At 34.0% G+C, this 23,837-nt stretch overlaps 1 protein-coding gene across 1 annotated transcript; it reads right to left on the bottom strand.

Moving 5' to 3' along the window:
- Positions 1-7,789: 7,789 nt before the first annotated feature.
- Positions 7,790-23,184, bottom strand: LOC144453746 (prestin-like). The gene is made up of 16 exons (XM_078145092.1): positions 23,051-23,184; positions 22,098-22,716; positions 20,791-20,901; positions 20,183-20,373; positions 18,902-19,066; positions 17,899-18,054; positions 17,130-17,209; positions 16,433-16,580; positions 14,360-14,473; positions 13,545-13,622; positions 12,829-12,924; positions 12,077-12,253; positions 11,241-11,471; positions 10,348-10,684; positions 9,573-9,706; positions 7,790-8,020 (listed from the first exon to the last, which is right to left on the bottom strand). Exons 2-16 carry the CDS (start codon positions 22,603-22,605, stop codon positions 7,877-7,879), a joined length of 2,670 nt encoding a protein of 889 aa, XP_078001218.1. The 5' UTR covers positions 22,606-22,716; positions 23,051-23,184; the 3' UTR covers positions 7,790-7,876.
- Between the last annotated feature and the right edge of the window lie 653 nt (positions 23,185-23,837).

Raw genomic sequence — 23,837 nt, 5'->3', positions numbered from 1 at the left:
ATTTTCCGTAAACATGATCCATATTGTTTATTTTCGTACAATGTGTTCTCTGTACATAATGTGATGTCTAGAAATCAAGGACATGTCACAGGTGTAGTGACCTTCATACACTGTTATACTGAACTTCGAAACTGTATCACAATACAACAATGTTCAACCAACTGTACTGCTTAGCCTGTCTCAAGCTGTGCTAAAACTACCTACTAGCAGCAAGTTTCTCTATTGATCGCAGTGTAATCTTTCACTCCCTGATGTTTATAATTAGTGTACATTTCTTCAGGATAGACACTGTGGGATATCTATTAAAGCTGGTAAAATAAACAAAATTGCAAAGTTGTATTGTGTTCTAGTTGCTAATTTAACATCAAATGCTGGAGTTGTTTGTTTACCATCTGAGTGAAGTGAGTGAGTATATATATGTGTTTTATATCATCTGTGTAGTGACTAGCCAGCCTTGGTCTTATCATTTACGTCAACAATTTGTTTACAATTAAACATCAGGGAGTGAAAGATTACACTGTGATCAATAGAGAAACTTGCTGCTAGTAGGTAGCTTTAGCACAGCTTGAGACGAGCTAAGAGGTACAGTTGATCGAACATTGTTGTACCATATTTCATGGTCCTTTCATTCATGTGTTTAATAGAGAGAATAGTACATGCAGTACATACAGAGTCAAATCATCATCACTGTAATTTTTTAGGTTTCTATTAACGATTATTTCTGGACAATACCTGATAATTTGCAAAAATCTTTGAAAAATTATTTCCCTATCATACTGCTGGCTGGTGAGTGTAAATTACTAATGTCAGTGTGACACTGAGTCCATCTATTAAAACAAACGTTAATGCATGATGTATTGCTTACCTTATGGGAAACCACACGACAACGTAAAGTTGAGTCAAAAACAAACCCTCAACACGTTATCATGAACCAGCTGAACAGCTGACAAAAGAGAGAATCTCTCACTGACAAGGAGAGAACCTGTCAGACTCACAGGAAGGCTAGCAATGGGCGAAGGCGCTGATTCAGGCAGAGTAATATCACAAATATACACCTTCATTACTAAAAGGAATTTAAACTGTGAATCGAGTGAGTGTCCATCAGGTCAGTGTGTGACAGGTTATCACATGACAATACTGATATCGTAGATTGAATCCTCACATCAGATTGGATAACACATAGTCCTGGCCAACTTTTTTTCAGATCTCAACTATTAATGTATAAACTATGACATTATTTTATCTGATTCCGTACCTATATTCCAATATGGTGTATGGCCTGTCAACTTTACGTAATCACACAAAGTAATCTTCAACAATCATCAGAATATATTTCACAACTGTGACATGTATAACTCTCTGGATGACATATGCAATCACTCACTAATAATAAAACTATTTAATTTGTAACACATAAATGTGAAAGAGTGATATACACAAATGGAAGTAAAGTAAATTATTAACCCCCTACAACCATGTGATAACAGTGTCAATGTCCTCATTTTGTTTCTATACCATTCCATAGCTGTGTGCTAAAAATATGCCAACTTCACATTCAGTTTGGTGAGTACTTCTACATCTGGTTAAAATGGTGAATTGACTCATGGTAACCATGGCAACCTCTATGATAATATAAGTACTGTAATATATGTCTCTCTTTAGATATGACAGTCACATATTAAAATAAGTACAAAATCAACAATATTTTGAATAAGTATATTGATTTTTTCAAGTACAGAGACAATATACACTTGTATTTAATATTTAAAATTTTGAAGATTTAGTCTAGGTCCATTGATGTCTGATGTAACATTAATATTGTTTATTGCTAGATGAAGGTTTATGAACCCTTTGATAGCAATCTTTGACCACATTTAAAGACTTGTTGGTGAAGCTGGAATTTGATGTTCAATAGGTGTATGGATGTCGTCGTATATCGGATTGTTACGTGTCTACTGCAGATCTGTTATCAGCTGGGTGTTTTTCATTGCATCTCATTCTCCTAATGTTGACTAACAGGCAGTCTCTACAAATGCAACCTAGCTTATTACCGTTACTTTTGGTTTATTTTTTTAAAACCAAAAATACTATGGATAACTTTTTCAGTGACTTATTTTTTAATGAATTTGAACTTGTCTGCGGGAATGAGTTGTACATGGAGTCAGTACAGGTTGTTTGTTGTAGTTGTCATGCAAATGAAATATTTTGATTGAATGTACACCTTCACTCTCCCAATCCTGTTTTTTCCCAGCGTGTAGTTGGTTGTGTACAAACAAATACCTCCCTGGTAGAAAGAGGATTCTAATGTACACTGCCCGTAAAAAAAATAGCTGCAATTTATTGTAGCTTAAATTCATTTTTAGTTTCTGAGCTTTTTATTTTATACTCACAAATTTCATTATAATTCCACCTTCGGAATCGTCAATATAGACACAATTAATGCAAATCTGCATTGCTGAAATTTGATGGATTTTAATATTTGCTGAATTTCACCCTACAGGTTGGGCAAAAAACTGCAGGGCCTTTCCTAACTCTAAATCAAAAATTAATTATGGATCTCTCATGACCTAACCATGAATGTTACATGATTTAGTGTCATAAACTCATTATCTCATCTAAAATATGAAAAAACTACCAAATTTGAAATAGGTGTGACTTTAAGATCTCACTGAAATATCATTGCCATTTTGGATGAGATATGACTTTTGAACATTGGTTAGGCCATGAGGGATCCCCTCTAGCTGGTGTTAAGATTTATATGAAATGTCAGTTTTTTACTGCTCTGCAGTCACATCCCATTTATTTCTCTCTAAAATTCCTTTCAAGAGATTGATGTACATAAGTGATACTTTGTCTATTTAAAGACCATTGGGTCTTTCCACATAACTTACAAATATATTTGTACTGCAATGACTTGTGAACTATGGGTCATTAATGGTCCTGGTACAAATTATTGTCAACGTATCTTTTAGACTGAAAGATCAGCCGTTGTGGGCGCTCTTATCATCCCCTGGTGGTGGTGGTGGTGGTGGTGGTGGTGGGTGACAAGGACGCTCCCGCCGATGTAATACAGTCTATGTTTTATAGTAATAATAATCTTTATTTATGGCAGACAGTTCTTTAAGCATATAAATTCTTATCTGCCAAGAAGTCCCGTGAGGACCATCCCTCATGGGTTTCAATGCAGGAGGAAACCGAGTACCCGGGTAAACCTTAATACACCTTAATAGTAATACACAGCGTGGTAAAAGGCAAACCCGCAGTGGTAAGCGGCCACCGACAACCGAAACTTTTTTCCAAATAGTACTACTAAAATTCTGAGGACATTTACAGCACGTTATCACGGAAAGAACTTCTATATTATTATATCAACATCTGTCTGTACTGTGTACATCTACATGTAAGTGACTGATCAGACTGATTTTTTTGCTGTGATTTTGAGGGATTTTTCGTCTGTTTTTGTGCCTTTTTTCGTTCCGATGTTTAACCCGAATCAAACATCGGAACGCAAAAAGCCCTCAAAATCACAACAAACGCTACAATTATTGCAGCTAACTGATGTACTAGTCCTGCTTACATGTACGCTTGCACACGGAGAAAGGAAAAGGGACAATTGTACATGTCAGAATCGAGTTCCGACTTAATAATCATCTGCAAGCAGGACTAGATGTGTACGTACATGTATGTTCCTTGATGGAGGTAGCAGGTGGTTCCACATCCATGATTCCTTGTCCTTGTGAATCACTGGCCATTTTCTCCGACTTCTTGACATTCTCGCATGATTCTGTTTTGGGGCTCAATTTGTTGGCTGTAGTCGAACAATTCCACATGTTGTTTCCAGCAAAAGCTCAACATTCTAGGTACCATCGTCACACGCAAACCCTGGACAGCTAAGAGCATGGATGTAGCTGTAGTAGTCTCACTAATACATCCACGATCCGTGGTGACAGCTCCATGTCGTTTTGCCTGGCCCATCGCAGTCAACATGGTCAATGGAATCCAATTTTGGGATCAAATGTGAATATTGGATGTTACAGCGCCCCCTTGAGTCGATTCAAGATTTCTGATTTCATACGGATCCAGGTTGGATTTTATACTACTTAGTAAAATATTTTTTTCGACGTTTTTTATTTTCTGAACTACAACTGTACACGATGTGCTGTTTGTAACATCATGTTGTAATTTATGCTAAAAAATAATAAAAATAAATCATAAATATAATTATAAATATTACATATGTACCAGAGATTACTTGCACCAGTGTGTGCACATGCTAGTGGTATTTATGTGTAACTTGCCCTGCAGTGCAATACTGAAAACGTTAATACATACCTGCATGCAAATGATAAACAAAACAGGACGTGATCGTTCGTTCTGCACAAAAGTGCATTGTGTCATTTTACAAAAATTCATTGTTTCAGATAAGGCCTAACACAAAAAATTGTGTGGTTTCGATTACACTCAATTTTAGAATAGGTGGGGTAGGTCGATTTTTTTGTGTGTGTGTGTGTGTGTGTGTGTATTTTTTTCATATGCGAGTGTCTAATTCAGGTAGTTATGTTTTCCATTTGGTCTGTGTTATTGGTTTCTTCCCAATGTACATATGTACAGCCATTACAGATTGGAAGAACAGTTTTATACTGTATTTTTAAGTTGATGTCAGTTTCCACATCCACTATTTCTTGTGAGATTTCACAATTTTCGTGATCATATTATTTTTTCTCAATAAAAAGTTTAGGGTTGGCGTGAAACACTAGGTGGGGTCGGGTAACTGGAACCAAAGAATTTTTTTTTTCAGGCCTAAACATATGTAATAATAACAGAACCCCATGTCTTGCAGTGTTTTCTGCTGCACTTCCACTCGCATACTGCTGCAGAAAATACTGCAAGCACTCGTGCAAATGGCCCCAAGTACGCCACACTTGCACTCACGTGTCATGGGGTTCTGTCATATCATCATTGTTCCAGCTAACCACATGTATGTATTTCAATCATTTTTCTTTATGAACTAATTTAATCAAGAAACATTTCAAAGTGTTCAGTCTGGTTTCACTTTATTCAACAATTAAATTTATGAAGAAAAAAAGTTATTTTTTATTTCTTTGTACATTCCATAAATCGTCAAAAGTACACAATATATAAATTTTTCATTTCTTTTACGATGAATTTGGTATATGAACAGTGGTTCAAGTAAATATCTTTTTGCATGTCAACACCTGCTATTTATATGTTTAGAACATAAATGATTTTCTTCAACACTTTCTTTTAATAAGCCACATCATTATTTGTAAGAGTTGTCCATTTTACAGCACACTGTTGGTTTGAAAAATATACACTCCAATTCAAAATTACAATAAGAGGTAGCTATACAATACAATCCACATTTTCACACAAAAGGTTTACTTCCATATTGAAAACTTCATAATGTGCCAAGTGGGAGTAGGGGTTGTGTTATGGAGGTGTTCTTTTTAACGATATAGATGGTATTTCTGAGTAGTGTGTGTGTGTGTGTGTGTGTGTGTGTGTGTGTGTGTGTGCACGCGCACATGCATGTGTGTGTGTGAGTATGTGTCTGTAATGACAGAACCTTGTGGGGTCCCGTGATAATGTTTTAAAAGATTAAAAACTGTCACAAGTAAAGTAACAGATTATGCTGTAATATTTCTGAGATTATGTAAAAGTAGGAAACTGTAAAAAGTATCTGAATAAATATATCAAAAAACTTATTTTTCCATTTCAAAACTTGGAAAATGTTCAAATTCACTTAATAGACACAAAAGAAAATACATGTAAATGTAAATAACGGCAAAACAAAGTGATTTATCAACTTTTGGTCAAACTTGTAAACAAAATAATGGAACTTGAGAAAAAAATCTCACATGGCAAACATGTTGAAATATATTATCCAAATTATTTTAAAGTGCTTTCAATCGAAGTATGAACAATGAAATACTGCAAAAAACTGATACATTACTGAACTTGTCCTGATGCATTGGCATAGATGTAGCTATAACAGTAACAACATTGCCTACTTGGCAGCAAACAGTTTACTTTGATGTCACCGAACGGACACACAATCATACATTGTGGCAAATAAACCCTGTCTAACGGATGACATCATCACGATTCATGACTAGACATAAAAGTAATGTCAAACAATAACAAACTTTTAAACTGTAAGGTGCAAAATTTGAAATTTTTACTGACTGAAGTTATCAGTAATGACACACACACAATTTGCAGCACAACTTTGATCTGACTCTTGTACAAAGATACAAACCTACTTTGGTATAAATGTATCAATATTACTCTGGTAGTTGAGCCTTCAGTTTTCTAAGATAGACACAAATGTAAAACTATTGTCACAACATGTTGATACAACAGTGATCAGCTACTGAATGGACTGTTCAAGTTCAAGGGAGTTCAAGTTCCATATAAACTCTTAGTGTAGTGTTTTGGGACTTGTTTACCATGTTTACACTATTTTGATCACAGAGACAGAGGAACTGCTATCACTCACTTGTGTAATCTATCACATTGAAGAACAATAGATTTAGTTTGTGTCTATTTTAGAAAACCGAAGGCTGGATTACCAGTGTTGTATGTAGCAGCAGCAGTAGTACATCATTCACACTTCAACTAGAAACACTGTATAAAGGCCGATTAATCATTCAAGATCTCTTTCCTAAAGAAAAATAAGAATAATTTCAAACTGACACACTTATGTCTCTCTGTCAGGTACTTTCAGTACTGTAACACATTTCAATTCAAATTTGAAACCACTGAAATGTTCATCAAAGGAACTTTAGAATCTAAAATGACTCTCTCTTATATAAGTATTTGCACCACTGTGGAAATATAAATTTGTAGTAAAGTTTTGATATGCGCTATATGCATAATGTAGAATATATAGTCAAAACTTTCAAATTCTTTTAAGTTTTCGATTGATACAATTGATAAGCAATCACAAAAGTTACAGTAAATTTTGCTTTTTTTAAAAAACATAACTGCGAACACATTTGTCTCTCTCATTGTAAGAAAGATTTTATGTCCAGTTATTAATTACTTCCACACTATTTCTGAGCAACTGGTTTACACGAATTATCATCTTAATGCGGTTTTGACATCTTTATTACCATTCAACAAGATATAGCTGCTTGATTTTAATCAAATTTTTACACAATTTTTTTTAACCAACTAACTCTCTCTATGGGTTCAGTCAAAAAATCTAATCTAATCTGTCAAAGATGAAGTTTTTAAATTGAGCAAACTAAATAAATATACATCAGCACGTACACATGTACACAACATATGTTATTACACTGTACTACAACTTTTATAACTAACACCGCATCTTTACATAAAAAGTCACATTTACAAATGTGTCAAAGGTGGTGTACTTTAATTCTAATCAGTAACAGAAAGACCAATTCGAGTTATTCTGTGTCCAGTTGTGTGTGTGTGTGTGTATATGTGTGTGTGTGTGTCTGTGTGTGTGTGTGTATGTGTGTGTGTGTGTGTCTGTGTGTGTGTGTGTGTCTGTGTGTGTGTGTGTGTGTGTCTGTGTGTGTCTCTGTGTGTGTGTGTATATGTGTGTGTGTGTGTGTCTGTGTCTGTGTGTGTCTGTGTGTGTGTGTGTCTGTGTGTGTGTCTGTGTGTGTGTGTCTGTGTGTGTGTGTGTGTGTGTGTGTGTGTGTGTGTGTGTGTGTGTGTGTGTGTGTGTGTGTGTGTGTGTGAGTACATGCATGCGTGCATGTGTGTGTTCTTTCCTATTTCTCCGTGGTCCCAACCCATCCTGTATTTCATAAATATTCAGCTTTTATGACAAAATGATTTACAAATCTGATTAAAATACTTTCTCCATTGATATGTTTCACTAAAAGGCAGTTTCTTCACCTGTAGCATTCAGGAGAGTTCTTTTCAGTTGTGGTGTTTGAAACGGTGATACACTTCGACTCTGATCCTCTACAATACTGTGGATATGTGCTCTGATCTGACCATCCTTATTTTCAACCAAAACCTGAAAATGTGTCAGAAAGTAACAGCCAAGGTCAACTTTATGTCCAGACAAACAACACTGGTAATGATACATGAAAGTCTTAACTTGCCATCACAAATGAATGAATCTTTACCATCTACATATGATTGTTTGTTCAGAAAACTTGTATTACTAGGCTAAATAAATTCACCAATATGCAATAAAGATATATACTTGTGTGTGGTTGCAAAGACTTGTCCTACCATACCTGTCGCTTTTAAAACTGTGTTCTTTCTGCACTTTTTTCAAAATCCTGAGATAGATCAAGATTGGAAATTTGCTTCTTTTTGAAAAGTACATATTGGTTTATGTACATTTGTAAATCTATAAATTACGTCTTAACAAATCTCAAAACACATAGAGAAGAAATAAAAAATCTCACAGACAATAAAATCAAGCAAATAATTTTCAAGTATGATGAATCTAAATGGAAAAAAGATATGGAAAAATAGTCTAGTCTCATTCACTACCGTAGGTTCAAAACATCTTTAGAAATGGAACCGTATCTTAAATCAGTAAATGACTTCAAAGGGCCACAATTAAAATTTAAAGCAAGATCCTATACATTAGGACTCTCATATGAAAAGAGAAAGTGGGAAAACTGTAACTTTGATTGCTCCTGTCCCTGCTGTGGGCAAGAAGATGAAACATTTGAACACTTTCTCTTTTCGTGTGAAAGCCTTTCTACCTATCGTCACATCCTAATGAAGAACACAAAAGATCTTTTACTTAACCATACAGAGACAAACCTATATCAAGATTTTATACAAGGCAAAGAACTGTTAAGCCTCTTTATAGGAGACAGTACAAAAAACTATAACATTTTATTAAGTAAAAAAATTGACAAATTTATCCAGAAATTTCTAAGTAGTGCAATGGAACATAGGAAAACATGTTTAACCTGATGGAGAATTGTAATTTTTTATCTCTTTCTTTCTCTCTTATTATTTCTTTGAAGTTATTAGTTGCTATTTTAACATGATATTTAAATTTTTTTTGTATGTATTTGATTCTATGTAAATGCTGCTCCTAATGTTTTTAGTGAGCCCCTGATATAAAAGGGATGCAGAAAATAAATAAATAAAAAATAAATACATTTATATTAGGTTTGGTATTACACCATACCACTGGTTAGATTGGTGACGATGTAATGTAACTAGTCTAAGAATGAAAGATCCATTATTGTGTCCACTCCTAAGCTCCAGTGGGGTTGGCGTAGCAAGTGGTTTCAGAAGCAGAAACAACGACAGCTCTTTTAATCTACAATATTTCCTTATGTTGACAAGATCTTTAGGATGTAATTTGCAGCATATTGTCCTATCTGGAGCGTCTTCACAAAAGACATTTTTTCCAGTCAGTTTGATACTTTATAAATTACGTACACATCTATTTAGTATAAGCACCATTATACCTATAATAGCTATACTACTATCTATTCATATCATTTCATGATTATACAAACAGACAAGAGGTATATTGTATTTGAAGCAACCATCACAACATCTCATTAAATTTCATCCGACTTGGTGCTTACCTCATGGTCAGAGAAGTCATCATCACTAACTGCATGTAAAACAGCATCATGAATTGTAACAAACAAACAGCCAGCTTCCTTATGGTTTACTTTCTCATAGAAACCAGCATTGGATAAGGTTTCACGCACACGTTCTGAAAAACAAAAGAGCATTCATTTCAAACTATTATTATCAATTCAACTTTGATATATTTGTACATTTCTTACCTTGTATTTGGGCCGGAGGCCTTGAAAAGCAATTATTATTACTATTGTTACCATTATATCAATTAGACACCTTTCCATGGATAGCAGCCTATGGAAAGTGATCCGAACTACTTAACCCTTACGACTCCATGTCAGACAGTCCCTTCTGGGTTCCCAAGCCACATCTGCATATTTAGATGCAGACAAGTTTACTCATTTGCATAAGACCAATTTTCACCTCTTCACCTCATATCTGGGTAAATTAATATTCATTTAAAATATATATGTAATATGTGGATAAGGAAAAAAATAGGATTACGGTAGTTGTATGTTTTATTCATTTCAAGGTAAAGTTGAAAATTGTAGAGTAGGTAAGATCCTACTTTGTAGTTGGAAAAGTCCTTGGCCTAGGGAGTCTTTTGTATGAAAAGTCCTTGGCCTCAGGAGTCTTTTGCATGATAAGTCTATGGCATTAATCATGTCAAGTGTGAACACCTTTTCCAGCCCTATATCAGTGGATTGTGTTGGCCAATCACAGTGTTTCAATTTCTTGATTTCAACAGCCTCAACAAGGAAAAATAGGACTTACTTCTTGGCTGAGCTAGTAGAATCTTGATTCCTACTTTTTTATATTCATTGAAAAGCTGTATTAGTCCATTCACACCAGTGGCATCAATAAAGTTGAACGGTGCACAGTCAACAATGATAGTATGTATATCAGATTGTTGACTGCTATCAGGTTCATTGTCACTCTCACTGTCGCTCACTGCCTTCTCATAATAAGTAAGTTTACTACTACCAGCATCTTCGTCGTCCTGATGTACCTCAGTCATGATATTATCTTGTGTCCAGTCATCACTGATCACATGTTGGATAGGTGTATGAAGCTCTGAGGATGTCTTTCTGACTAGAGAATTGTTACCATGCTGTTACAGAAAATAACACATAATATAATATGACATATACACAGTAGTAGAGCTTATGATGAGGGATGATTTCACAAGATTGGATTTAGGAAGTTGGAATGATATAGCATTCAATTTCAGAGAAGACATCCCCAACTGGTAAAAGGCAGTTGTCTCTTATTATCCTTGTTCATGTAGGACTGATGGAATCTTCAACTATCATCACTACATGTTAGAAAATACATCTTGAAAAACCTCACCCACATTGACAGTGCTAATCACTCATAGTGCATGTTAAGAGTGCATGCACAGAAAGATGGATGGAACACAATGTAATAGCCCCATCTGGGCATTGCCTGTTTGGGGGTAAAAATATATGAAATAACACTTATGAAGATTTTCGAGAGTGAGAAAGGGCAGAGATGAGTTTGTAAATGTCTCAATATATCTTTATGACTACTGCTACAAGATGCACACATAAAGTTTTACTAGATGAAAATATTGTATACATTTTTTTACAATTTTCTTTTTCCAAATAGTAAATTTTGTACAGAATATAGATGATACATTAACATACCTCTGCTACACCATCAACTGTTATTTCAACAGTGTCCTCAATTTTCTTCATGGATTCGACTATCTTTTTTCTTTCTTTCTCTTGCAGTAATTCTAACTTGGCTCTAGCCTGTAGTATTTTCCTTGGATTGACTCCTGTCAATTTATACATTCTTTTCTTAAAATGAGACATGTTTGCAAAATATAATGAAGCGTGCATTCGGAACACCTTTATGCCTGGAACCTGTTTAGCCTAGGAAATTTAAAATACATAACAAGATTATCACATAAATGCATGCAAATCTTCACCTGTGTGACATCAAACAGGACAGATCAAAAACCTCTATCGTCACTATTCTACCAAACTCTTTTTTTCAGCTCTACTGTTCAAAATGACTTGCCCCTGCCATTCTATGCTATGATCACATTTTCGTATTTAAGCTATGCACTTTCAAAACTGGTCAATGCATGACAGTGAGGCTTTACTTTACATATATCCTTCGTCTCACTGGTTCTGTGATGCTTGAAATATGAGTCAATACATTCCAAAATGCCATTATTTTTCACAAATTATCATTGAGGAGGTGTAAATATATCATTCCCCAATATTTTTTTTCATTTACCCAGAAAATACTCATGACCTAAGGGTTTGCCACTACTCATCTAGCGACTCATAGTGACAAGGCCCCTTAGGTCACTCGTATTTTTCCTTGGTTGAAGGTAGAAAATGTTGTGGAATAACATCTAATTGAATACTTACTGTGGGATAGTACTGAGAATCTTTTGCACAGATGTGTTCCTGGGAAAGGCTATAAAATGTACTGATAGTACCAAGTTACATCGATATTATATACTTACTGTGGGAAAATACTGAGAATCTTTATACAAATCTGTTCCTGGTATACGTGCCAAGACAGTACTGTATGGTTCCTGAGTTCGCCATACAACCACAAACAGAGCAAAACCCACACCAATGATGAGACCAATGTCAACATTAAATAGAAACACAGCTAGACATGTCACCCACCATACATTCTGTAAATCAAATATGAGAGAGAATCAGTCATTACTACAGTTTAAGCTATTTGTTTTCTGAGAAGTAAATTAAATCTGGGAAACATTGACAAGTAAACTATGATTAAACAGACCAAGTACAATTAGCCATCCATAGAAAATAGGAAATAAGTACACTTCTAATACTACACGGTACTTCAGCTTCATTGCAGTATTTAGTGATTGAGTCAAACAAAATTCTCCTTGTCTGGGAAAAAGAAAATAGATCAAATCATTGCATGGAAATTCTTATCATCTCTACAGTCTGAATTGGAAATCAGCCCACATGCAAAGCTCATTCTGAGAGTAACTTACACATATCAAGGCTGAGAAAATTATCCAACAAACTGCTGACAAAAAGCAGTACTGTTGGACTTGGTAAAAGTCAGTGACAAAGGTTTCACACTAAACTATCTCTCTACCATCAAATTTCTCAGTAGAACTTGAATTTACATTATGCATATAAAATGGTTTGTGATGATCTCTACTATTACCAAGAATCTAAAAAAAAACGTTTCTAGTAAAACTGAAATATATATAATATATACAGTACTTACAAAGTCTATGACATCATACTTCCAAAGCTTTGGCAGGTCTAAGAATTGTTTAAACATTCCTTTTAATGCAACAAGGACCACAGAAGCCAAGACTGCCTACATATAAAGAAGAAAACAATCCTATATATTAAGAAGAGTTGTTGGTGTTACACACTGGGACTGAACAACATTACAAAGCGCAAGATTTGCCTGCCATTACATCATCTCCTCCTGACAATCAATATAATACTGTACATGACATCAGAAATACTGTATCTTCTACCTTATAGTTAATTTTAAAAGTAGCTGGTAAGATTGGAAAAGCAGGCAGTAATACCTACGACTGAGACTCATTCATCTGCCCAACAATGCATATATAGTAATTGAAACAAGAATTTCTAAACACAAACTCCTGAAAAAGTAGCCAACAAGAAACTGTGGAGTAGCCAGTTGATTTTGCCGGCTACAATCCTTATCTACATCCCTGACTAAAAATTCCTAGAAAAGATATGACAATACCAGATATACATAGCAATTTTTGTATAGCATCTTATCTACATGTAAACTGATATTTTTAATAAATGTTTCTCTATAATTCATGTGTCATTTAGTCTTGTAACAAGATCGGATCTGCACTCAGAAGGTTGTCAAACAAAAGCTGGGGATGACAGTACCTCTGCAGCTAGACTAGAATGTATTAAGACTACTGTAGTCCATAGTATTACTGATAAACATACCTTGGGTAATGGCTCAAGGAGTGGCGCAAGAAACAAGAGTATTATCAGCATTAATCCACTATTAACCAATCCAGCAAGCTAAATATTGGAAATAAAACATATATTTCAAGAGTAAATTATAATATATTCTATTCACACCTTGCATTTCATCTTCTTTATCTGAAATATTGACAATGAATGATCTGTATTGAAAAATATGTATTTTAATAACTAAAAAACAATATTTTTGGATAATTTGTGTAAGCCAACTAATCAAAATCATGCATATGTCTGGATAAACCATGCAAATAAACTAATTAACACTGTGCTAGCTGCAACTGGGACAATTTTTTTAAATTGCTTTGTATGATATAATTGACTTTAACATAATACAGCAAGCCAGGCATAGTACTGAATCACCACATGTGGTTAAACATATTTGTGTAGCTGTACACATAATACAGTATAATAAATTCAACTTTGGGTCCACACCCTAAAATCAGCACCACAACATGTTCATGATTTCAACTTATTACTGTACTACTTATGGATACAACGAACCTCTGTTTAACATGTACAATGTCTAAGTATTGGTATTTTAACAATTTTCAGTGAATATCTTGTTGTTTGTCTGACTGAAAAAAATAATGCTCCAGTTACGGCTAGTCCAGCTTAAACACATAATTTCTCTGTAACATACACAATTGAATACCTACTTACAACTGATGAGTCAACTTTAACATCAGTTCTGATTTAATCAAGTAAGCATTTATTATGGTGTAAATTTCACTAATTCATGTTCAACATAGATATTAAAACAAGGAAAGTAACTGTACCTGGGAGGTTCCACCACTACTGTCTTGTACCAAACTACGTGATAACGAACAGCATGATGGGAAACAAGTGAAGAATGAACAAACAGTGTTGGTTGTTCCATATGCAATAAGTTCCTGTGAGAACGAAATGAAAGGAGGTACTATTATAAAACTACTGGCAAACAGTGTTGGTTGTTCCATACGCTATAAGTGCCTGTGAGAACGAAATGAAAGGAGGAGCTATTGTAAAACTAGTTTGAATTAATATCCTAAACTTTCAATTCCAAACTATCTCTTGTATGGAATCAAAAATTGTATCAGAGAAATATGATACAACGATATGAAAGTGGAACATTTTTTTATCTAGTATCAATGACATACATAATAGATTTACAAATATATCAAATACACACATTGGTATCATATGAAATGAATAGGACGACAGAAATAGAAATTTAAAATTATCTACAATATCAATACATATAGTTTCTCTATCATAGGAGACATACAAAGCAGCACAAATAAATAATTAATATAGCTATCTATGATATCAATACATATAGAGTTTCTATATCATTGGCTACATACAAGACAGCAAAAATAAATAATTAATATAGCTATCTATGATATCAATACATATACAGTTTCTATATCATTGGAGACATACAAGACAGCAAAAATAAATAATTAATATAGCTATCTATGATATCAATACATATAGAGTTTCTATATCATTGGAGACATATAAGACAGCAAAAATAAATAATTAATAAAGCTATCTATGATATCAATACATATAGAGTTTCTATATCATTGGAGACGTACAAGACAGCAAAAATAAATAATTAATATAGCTATCTATGATATCAATACATATAGAGTTTCTATATCATTGGATACATACAAAGCAGCACAAATAAATAATTAATAAAGCTATCTATGATATCAATACATATAGAGTTTCTATATCATAGGAGACATACAAGACAGCAAAAATAAATAGTTAATATAGCTATCTACAATATCAATACATATAGAGTTTCTATATCATTGGAGACATACAAGACAGCACAAATAAATAATTAATATAGCTATCTATGATATCAATACATATACAGTTTCTATATCATAGGAGAAGTGGAAGACAGCAGACATCAATTATGAAATTAAATTAAAATTAAATTTAAAGCTATCTAGATGTATACCGGCACATATAGAATTTATATATACTGTGTAAAGTCAATCCTAAAATGTCAAAATTAAATTATGTTATATTATATCATTCTAACGTGTTAAAGTTCTACTTAAATTTATGCACATTTGCTTCATGCATGCTCTTTTGTTCTCAAGAATTTGTTACAGTTCGGTTAAATTTGATCCAACTTGTGACACCAACCAAAGATTTAAGCCATTTTTAAAAAATATCATATCTCCTACAACAATATGGATGCTACTTTTATAGCAGATTCCCTCCTACAAGTATTGTTTTTTCAACTCTTAACCATTTGTAATACTGAAATACACAATGAATTTCTCATGCCTGTAAATATTAATACTCCATACAAATCTGACATCCAAACTCAAATGCAGTAATACACAATACTGTATATAGATAATCTTCAACAGGAAGGAAGCCTTGTGAATTCACTATGCTTGATAAAAAAGGGGGTGTTACACGAGATAAAATGTGTTGCTTTCGTTCACTTTCACGTATCAGGAAGGAATTTGAAGCAATCAGAACTTTGGTGGAAGTGACATACTGGTCTTACTAAGGAACTTCTGTCAAACATATTGTTAAATGCTTGTATTGCTATACACAACAGAAACAGCTGACAACTAGGCCTACACATCATATTCACCTCTAGGTTCTGATCAATGCCAGCTGAGTACTGATGAGTGAAAGTAAATGAAACCAACACATTATATCTTGTTTAACATCCAAGTTGTTATTACGCATAGTGAATTTACAACTTGAAGGCAGCCTTCTAATTTAAATGCACATATCTCTGAAGAACATTATGTACAGTTTCACCTACGTATCAATAATATTTCCCACAAAAAGAGGTAAAACTCAAAAAAAAAGGCTTGCTTTACCTGATTGGAATCAATTTTGTAGTTCTTCTTCTGTGCAAACAATGCTGCCATGGATACTGACATAGCAAATGCAACAATAGCTATGGCTATTGCATCAGTTATTAGTACACCAATGTAGTTAGTGGAATGAAGTTGTGGAGCTGGAAGTCTGATGATAACAAAATATGTCACATTTTGTGCATTTGATTCAAAATATGTTTGAAATAATCTTTGAAACTGATAATTATGAGCGGGTTGAGGGCCTAAATTTTAGCTACATAATAACCTTTATTTATAAGGGAGAATTCTTTAAGTTTTACCCAAAGACTAGTCAAGTGAGGACTGATCATCATGGGTTCAATGTAGATGCTGGAGGAAACCTGAGTGCCCAGGGGCAACCTGCAAGTCTTGTTCGGTAGAGACTAACTGAGCAACAATACTTGCAGTGTGGCAAATTTAATCAACCCAACCCATGGTTCAAACCCTGACTGCAGCGGCTAGCGGCTTGACCACTCAGCCACCAACAACCAACCCTATTGACTTCCAAGTCTTGAATGAAATATGCAACTGTAATTTTCATACATTTTGCTTTGATAAAACAAAATCCTAGATGGAAATCTTAAATGAGGATAAGAACACTAAACTGTGCATAACTGTCTACATGGTATATGTATATACACCAGTCTTCATAAATTTCATAGCAAATTGATATTCTTACCCTGTCGGAATATCTCCAACAACTTCTACATCATGTTCTTCTAACTTGAGAAAGTAAGATACTAGTGTACCACTAACAACCTGTAATAGAGATTGAACCAGGTTTTGTTTCAATCTGTACTATTTGTGTGTGTGTGGGGGGAGGGTGTCATTGAATTGCCAAATTTTCTAGTATCAACTCATTGTAACATGTATGAGCATCATATAATAAAAATAAACTTTCTGAAATAGATAAATAAATAATTTTTCTTGTGAATGATTACAATAATTATATCATCATCAAATCATATTTAGCATCACATCAAAACTCTCTGCAATTTCCGTTCGTATTGCTCTTAAAAATGCACTCATAGAATACTCAGTAATAGTGATATAAATTGCAATAGTATAGTAATAATATATTTTGGATTTATCTCTTGTTTATTTAATGTTTTATTTTACACTGGCCTATATTTCACTGTTACTGTAACTCTGTAACTTGCCAACAATGTCTGAGGGGTTAGACTCGACTAGCATCATACTATTTTTTTCTGACCCTATAACTCATCAATCAACCTCTATATACTTCAATATAGATGTGGGTAAATAAACTACTTCTATAAATGTACCTCAAATGGTCTCTGCACTATTGCCTGGCTTACTTCAATCAGCAAAACATATAAACAGAGAAGATGCTGGCAGCCTATAATATTGATGTATTCCTGGCTTACTTAAATCAACAAATATATAAAACATAGAAGATGCTGGCTATAATATTGGTGTATTCCTACCACAAGTAATTCAGCTCCTAAGGGATATCCTCTTAATCTTTTCTTGTTTCTAGTCTCGATTTCTTTGATGATGATCAGGACGACAATACAGCTGGCAGACAAGGCAATGGTGACAAGGTTACTATGCATTATGTTTTTAAAGATGTCTTGATATGTCTATTGGAGAACAAAAATATTTAGTATTATTTTTGCAAATCGAGGCTCAGGCTGACAAACCTTTACATAGTGACGATATACATGTAGTAATAAATAATAATAAAGTAAGATATTGTATACTGCCAAAATACCAAAATTAAAGCAATTGTTCAGAGGCACTTCACAATGCAAAATTTAAAAAATTACCAAAAGCACCATCTTAAAATACAAAAAACTAAGAAAATCACAGAACTACATTTACTATAAAAGACAAAAAACTGTGTGTTGAAAACTGTTAAAAAGAGTTGTACAACTAAAAAGTTCAGCCTTGTTCAAAAACCCAGGAGAGTAATTACTGCAACAGTTATAGAGGTCAAATACCATAAATAGATTGCATGGAAATTAAAACTGACATGAAATTACAAGTTACATGTAAACAAATTTAAAATAGCCAGCCCCCAAACCCCCTCTCCAACCCATAAAAATAAATATATCACAACATAGTCTATATCTTAAGATTTGAAATTTTGAAATGTACTTTTAAAAGTATATATATATATATATATATATATATATATATATATATAATAATTCTATTCTGTTGTGTTATGTTTATATATATATTATGTATATATATAAATATATATATATATATATATATATATATATATATATATATATATATATATATATATATATATATATATATATATATATATATATATATATATACACATAATATATATATAAACATAACACAACAGAATAGAATAGAATAGAATAGAATAGAATAGAATAGAATAGAATAGAATAGAATAGAATAGAATAGAATTATAAACATAATAAAACAACAGTTAGGTTGACTTACATAGATAAGTTTGAAAGATCCACTGTATGTTGGAATATTTAGTCCCAGTAAATCATCAATCTGACTTGAGAAGACATGAATAGCTGCACCAGTGGTGTAACCTCTGATGAAAGGATCTGAGAAATACATAGTGATCCAGCCGAGACGTAGAAGACCCAACGCCAACTGTCAAATAACAAACTCTTCAAATCAGAATGGACATTGTTTGCTTATGCTGAATTCTGATTTATACTCATAATCATAGTACATGTACTTGTAAAATATCATTCAATACATATGATCAACTTCTAAAATTTTCAAACAAATTCTGACTCTAACTTTTGCACTGTTATTAAAGACAACATAGGCAGGACCAATATAGATATTAATATTTTTAAAAATGTATTTCTAAACCTTTTTTTTTCTTTTGTATGCATACAGAATACCAGACATAACATATTACACAATATTAAATTCCTGTACAATGTATTTGCCCTACATACTGATTTATTGTTTGTAACTAAGCACATGAGTTAGTAAGAATGTGGCTTCTATGCTTGTAAGTTGTATTGCTGTCCTTGGAATTGTCACAGAAATGGTGACAAACAGTCGACATATGTCACAAAATTGGCACATTAACCAAAAGACTGCATTAGATCATGTATAATATTTCATTTGTCTAGTAATATTTCTATATCTATATCTATATATATATATATATATATATATTGCAAGTCTTATCTTCAAGGTGTTGACAACTGACAATGTGTAATATATCTTGTGAAACATAAACACATTTACTAAGTTGTGACACAATCTACTAGTACTATGGTCAAATGACGTCACATTTTAAGGTTTTATTTGTCTATTTTTTAGTGCTACATGGATATTTCACTTGAAAGTGTATATGAACAATGAGAGGTGGAGATGAGGAAAGCTGGAGATGTTGACTGACCCAAAATCAAACTGAAATTACCCGAAGAAGTAAGGTTCCCAATATTTGAATATTTCAGATAATGAAAGAACATTGCAAATGAAAATTTCTACTGAACGAGTCAAATATTTTTTTTGGGAAGTAAATCCAAAATATTCACTGCTGATGTGACATGAGACACAATGATAACTCACTGTAGCACACCACTGATGATGGTGATGAGAGGTCAGCGAAAGTATGGTATTCATTTCCATAAATATTTCTGACAATATGAGTAGCATTTTTCATTTGTAACTATGAACCCAGAGTACATGAACACGCGTTAGCTGTTTAATCTGACTCAAATAATGTGATTGATAAGCCCTCACCTGAGTTAACCCTACAAGTAAAGCTAATACTGCGGCTGCATTAATCAGTTCTTGTTCTCTATCAAAGCCTGGTGCTGCTGTTGTATTTGTTATATTGGCCGAGTTCCCACTAAGCGCAGAACTGCCTTGCTCCAATGGTACAGCTTTCTCAATAGCTGAACCTACCAGCATGCTTATCACTGCAAACGTACCTGTGTAAAGTGAATAAGGTAATTTATGAAATGCACTTCAATTGCCTTGAAAATTCTAATAATGTACTGCAAAAAAAAGCAAAAAAAAAAATACTTTTCATGTGAATAAATGTTCATGGACTGACACTCGCGGTAAAGACAACATCACAAAATTATGGAAAGTACTCCAATTTAAAATGTTTTGTATTAGTTCTGAACTAATTTACCTAGTCATATGTAAGGTCATGTGACAAGTCTACGAAGGCTGATTGGCTTAGCCAAAATATACATAAATTATTTACGTTCTGAGTTTGGAACTAATACAAAATGTAATTCCAGAGCAGGGAAACAATGTTAATGGTTGCATCTTTCTTTTGTTTTGACATTTTGTCAGCATTGTCAGAAGTGTAGGATGGTCTTTATGTTGTTTTTACTCACCAATGGCTAACTGTCTTGATGTTCCTGTCAATGCATACATGATTGGACAGAAGAAAGACACATATAAACCATACACTGGTGGTAGGGATGCCAATAGACCATATGCCATACCTGGAGAAAGACAAATACAGCTTACAAGATGATGACCCATTCTGTAAACTTTTTTTTTTTAGGAATGACTGACAAAGCCTGTAGGTATCGATTATTTGTTATTGTTAAAATCGGTGTTCCCATACTTGTCTAAAGTTTACTGGTAATAGCTTCATAATTACGTTTACAATGTAATCCTCTCCAGTAGATGTCAATCTGGAATCATTGCAGTCATGTTCTATGGAAATACTACATATATCTGATACTGCCTGTTTCAATTTAGTGTTCACTGGCTGTGTTTGATACAATCATGCAGAAACCAATAAGACACACTGCACATTATACGATAGCAAGATTGCAATTTTTCTTGCTACATTTTGTCTAAATGAAATAAACTGCAACTAGATGCAGACATGAAGATGCCAATACTTTGATGTCTGCATTTGATGTCCACATCGTGGCATTAGTTCCTTTCATTTAGTCAAATCTTTATTCATTCAAAGACAATCTTACAGTGTAGCATGTGCACTTTCTTGTTGGTTTCTACATGGTTGTATCAAACAGAGCCAGTGAACACTAACATGAAATGGGCAGTAATCATGTAGAGGGGCTCAGTTCAGTGTGTACATCAACATGCAGTATTATCCCCTGGTGAAGAGTAATGAAGGCACCAAACCCTATTGTAATTTCTACACCTTCTCTTTAAACAAAGAAAAATCAAGCCAAAAACCACCATCATTTTATGACAAAATGATTTCAAAACAAAACTAACCATCATAATGAAGAGGCTTCTTTCCTGGTCTCTATCTAGTTAGTGTTACTGATTTTTCTTGTGATAAAATGCTACTGAGAATACTATTTGAATGTCTTGTGATTTTTGCTTTACTATTGCCCACTACATAAACTTGATAAAGCAAAGTAAATAACAGTTATGTGTAGAGTAGACTGTAAGATTCGCCGTGATGTTTCACCCTCACCGGTGTCCTCTGTGGTAGGGGTTGGTCGATGTGTGAGGGTGCCCCGTCACGGCGTACCTTACAGACTATGTGTAGAGAAGACATTGTATAAAGATACATGTGTATTCTAATCCATTAAGCTGATGCTGTAGATCAAACTTTACATAGTCCTAATCAATGAGAATCAGTTTGTATCATATACTTACATTAAATTTATAATAGTATTAATATTAATGTCATTTGATAGCTATTGGTACCTACCTTGCGGAATGTTCATTGCACACACAGTAAAACCTGAGACGATGTCCCCAAGTAGTTGTTTCCTGATGATATAATTTGGTAACCATTTTGTTATTGGAAGAGTTGATGTAACACATCCCTTACAACAAGGTCCACTACATCTGCACTTACTAAACTTTTTCTTTATCCTCTTTCTATATGGAACATACTCCAGGGGAGATTCCTTGTAAACATTTTGAAATGATCTCTGAGTATAAATAGGTCTCTCTATTCTGTAACTTCTGTGAGTCTGTGATGATGGGATATCATTTTGTTCAGTTCTACTTGTGTCTTCATCTCTTGTTATCTCAGGGTTTACTTGATGTTTCTGTACAGGTGTTTGTGGTCTTTCCTGAGTTTCATTGTCACTAATGACAAAGGTTCCACCTCTCTCACTTTTACTGCTTTCACTAACGTGCTCATGATCAGGCATGTCACCTACTGAAGTGTTCTCAGTTCCTAAAACTCCATCTTCTGTATTGGTAGCCATCTACAACTGATTTGATATGATCAACTTGCTGCAGGTGGATGCAAACGGTAAAATGTCTTTGCTTCAGTTACTTTCCTTCTCACTAAATAAGGCCCAGATTCAATCAGTTTTCTGTGGAAAAATTAAAGATGGTGGTCTCTGTAGATGAATGTGTGTTACATATGACATACAGGAAAGGAGTGGTCATCATGCTGACATTATAACGCAACTTTTATAGGTTTCGTATGTTACAATTATTAGACAATGGTTCTAAAAAAAGTGTCTGACCGCAACTTCCGAAACTTCCAATTCCCAATATATTCTTGCAATCATTTCACATAACGGTCTTAAAATCAGAGAAAAAAATGAAAGAAAAAAGTACTGTGAGCTATTTAGGGTCAATGTTCACTCCTACTTCCGACGACATTGGCGTCCACCTGACAGACATATTACTCTTGGTACTTACTTGTATTATACGTATGTCTGTAGACTAACAAAATATGTGGGAATAATATATGGCATATTTTAAGCTTCCATTTCGTGACCTGAACGACTTCTCAGTTCGAGGAAATCAAACATCCTGTCGACGCCCTTGTTGCCTATTAAAATGAATCAAAAATAGGTATAGCGGCTGGTAGCTGTACGTACGTACAAGCCCGAACCGCGCACGCATGCTCCACTGCACTGTTATTAGGTCAACAAAGAGAGTGACCGAGCCAAGCGAAATTTGTGACAGTGAAACGTGCTTGTAAGTTGTACACCCTCATCCTACAATACATTACGTCACGGTCCGTCTGTTATTGAGTCACTTATATTTTTGAATTCACTCGCGCGAAAATTTATAGAATGGTCTGACTGTTCTATTTTCCAGGCAGTATGCTTATTATGACGATGATTTTTCAATGGCAATGATGTGTGACATGAGTCAACAAGGACATGACCTGGAAAGGAATTTCAATCATTGGGAATTGAAAATAAAGGTAATGGCTAATGCACGTTCTGCCAAAAATGAATGTCGTCTTAACGTTCAATGTACACAACACAAATGTATCTTTCACGGAAAACCAACGACAATGGTCTCAACATTGTATGTCCGGTCGACTCACGTCCTAGGTTCATATACTATTACGACATTTTAAATGTCGTTTCCTTCAATGTTTGTTCAGAACTCGATCAATATATGAAGTTAATTAATTAATTAATACCTTTTCTCGCCAAATCCGCTGATATGTAATCAAGAACGTTCTTTATAG

This window comes from Glandiceps talaboti, chromosome 1, assembly GCF_964340395.1.
Source record: "Glandiceps talaboti chromosome 1, keGlaTala1.1, whole genome shotgun sequence".
NCBI lineage: Eukaryota > Metazoa > Hemichordata > Enteropneusta > Spengelidae > Glandiceps > Glandiceps talaboti.
Note: the sequence above shows the minus strand (reverse complement) of the source record. Positions and strands in the feature narration are given on the sequence as shown.

Coding starts and splice junctions, on each gene's coding strand:
- LOC144453746 (XM_078145092.1), bottom strand. CDS start 22,605: ATGGCTACCAATACAGAAGATGGAGTTTTAGGAACTGAGAACACTTCA. Junction 20,902..22,097: donor TGCAATGAACATTCCGCAAG/GTAGGTACCAAT, acceptor GTCTTTCTCCAG/GTATGGCATATGGTCTATTG. Junction 19,067..20,182: donor TACTTGTAGGGTTAACTCAG/GTGAGGGCTTAT, acceptor GTTATTTGACAG/TTGGCGTTGGGTCTTCTACG.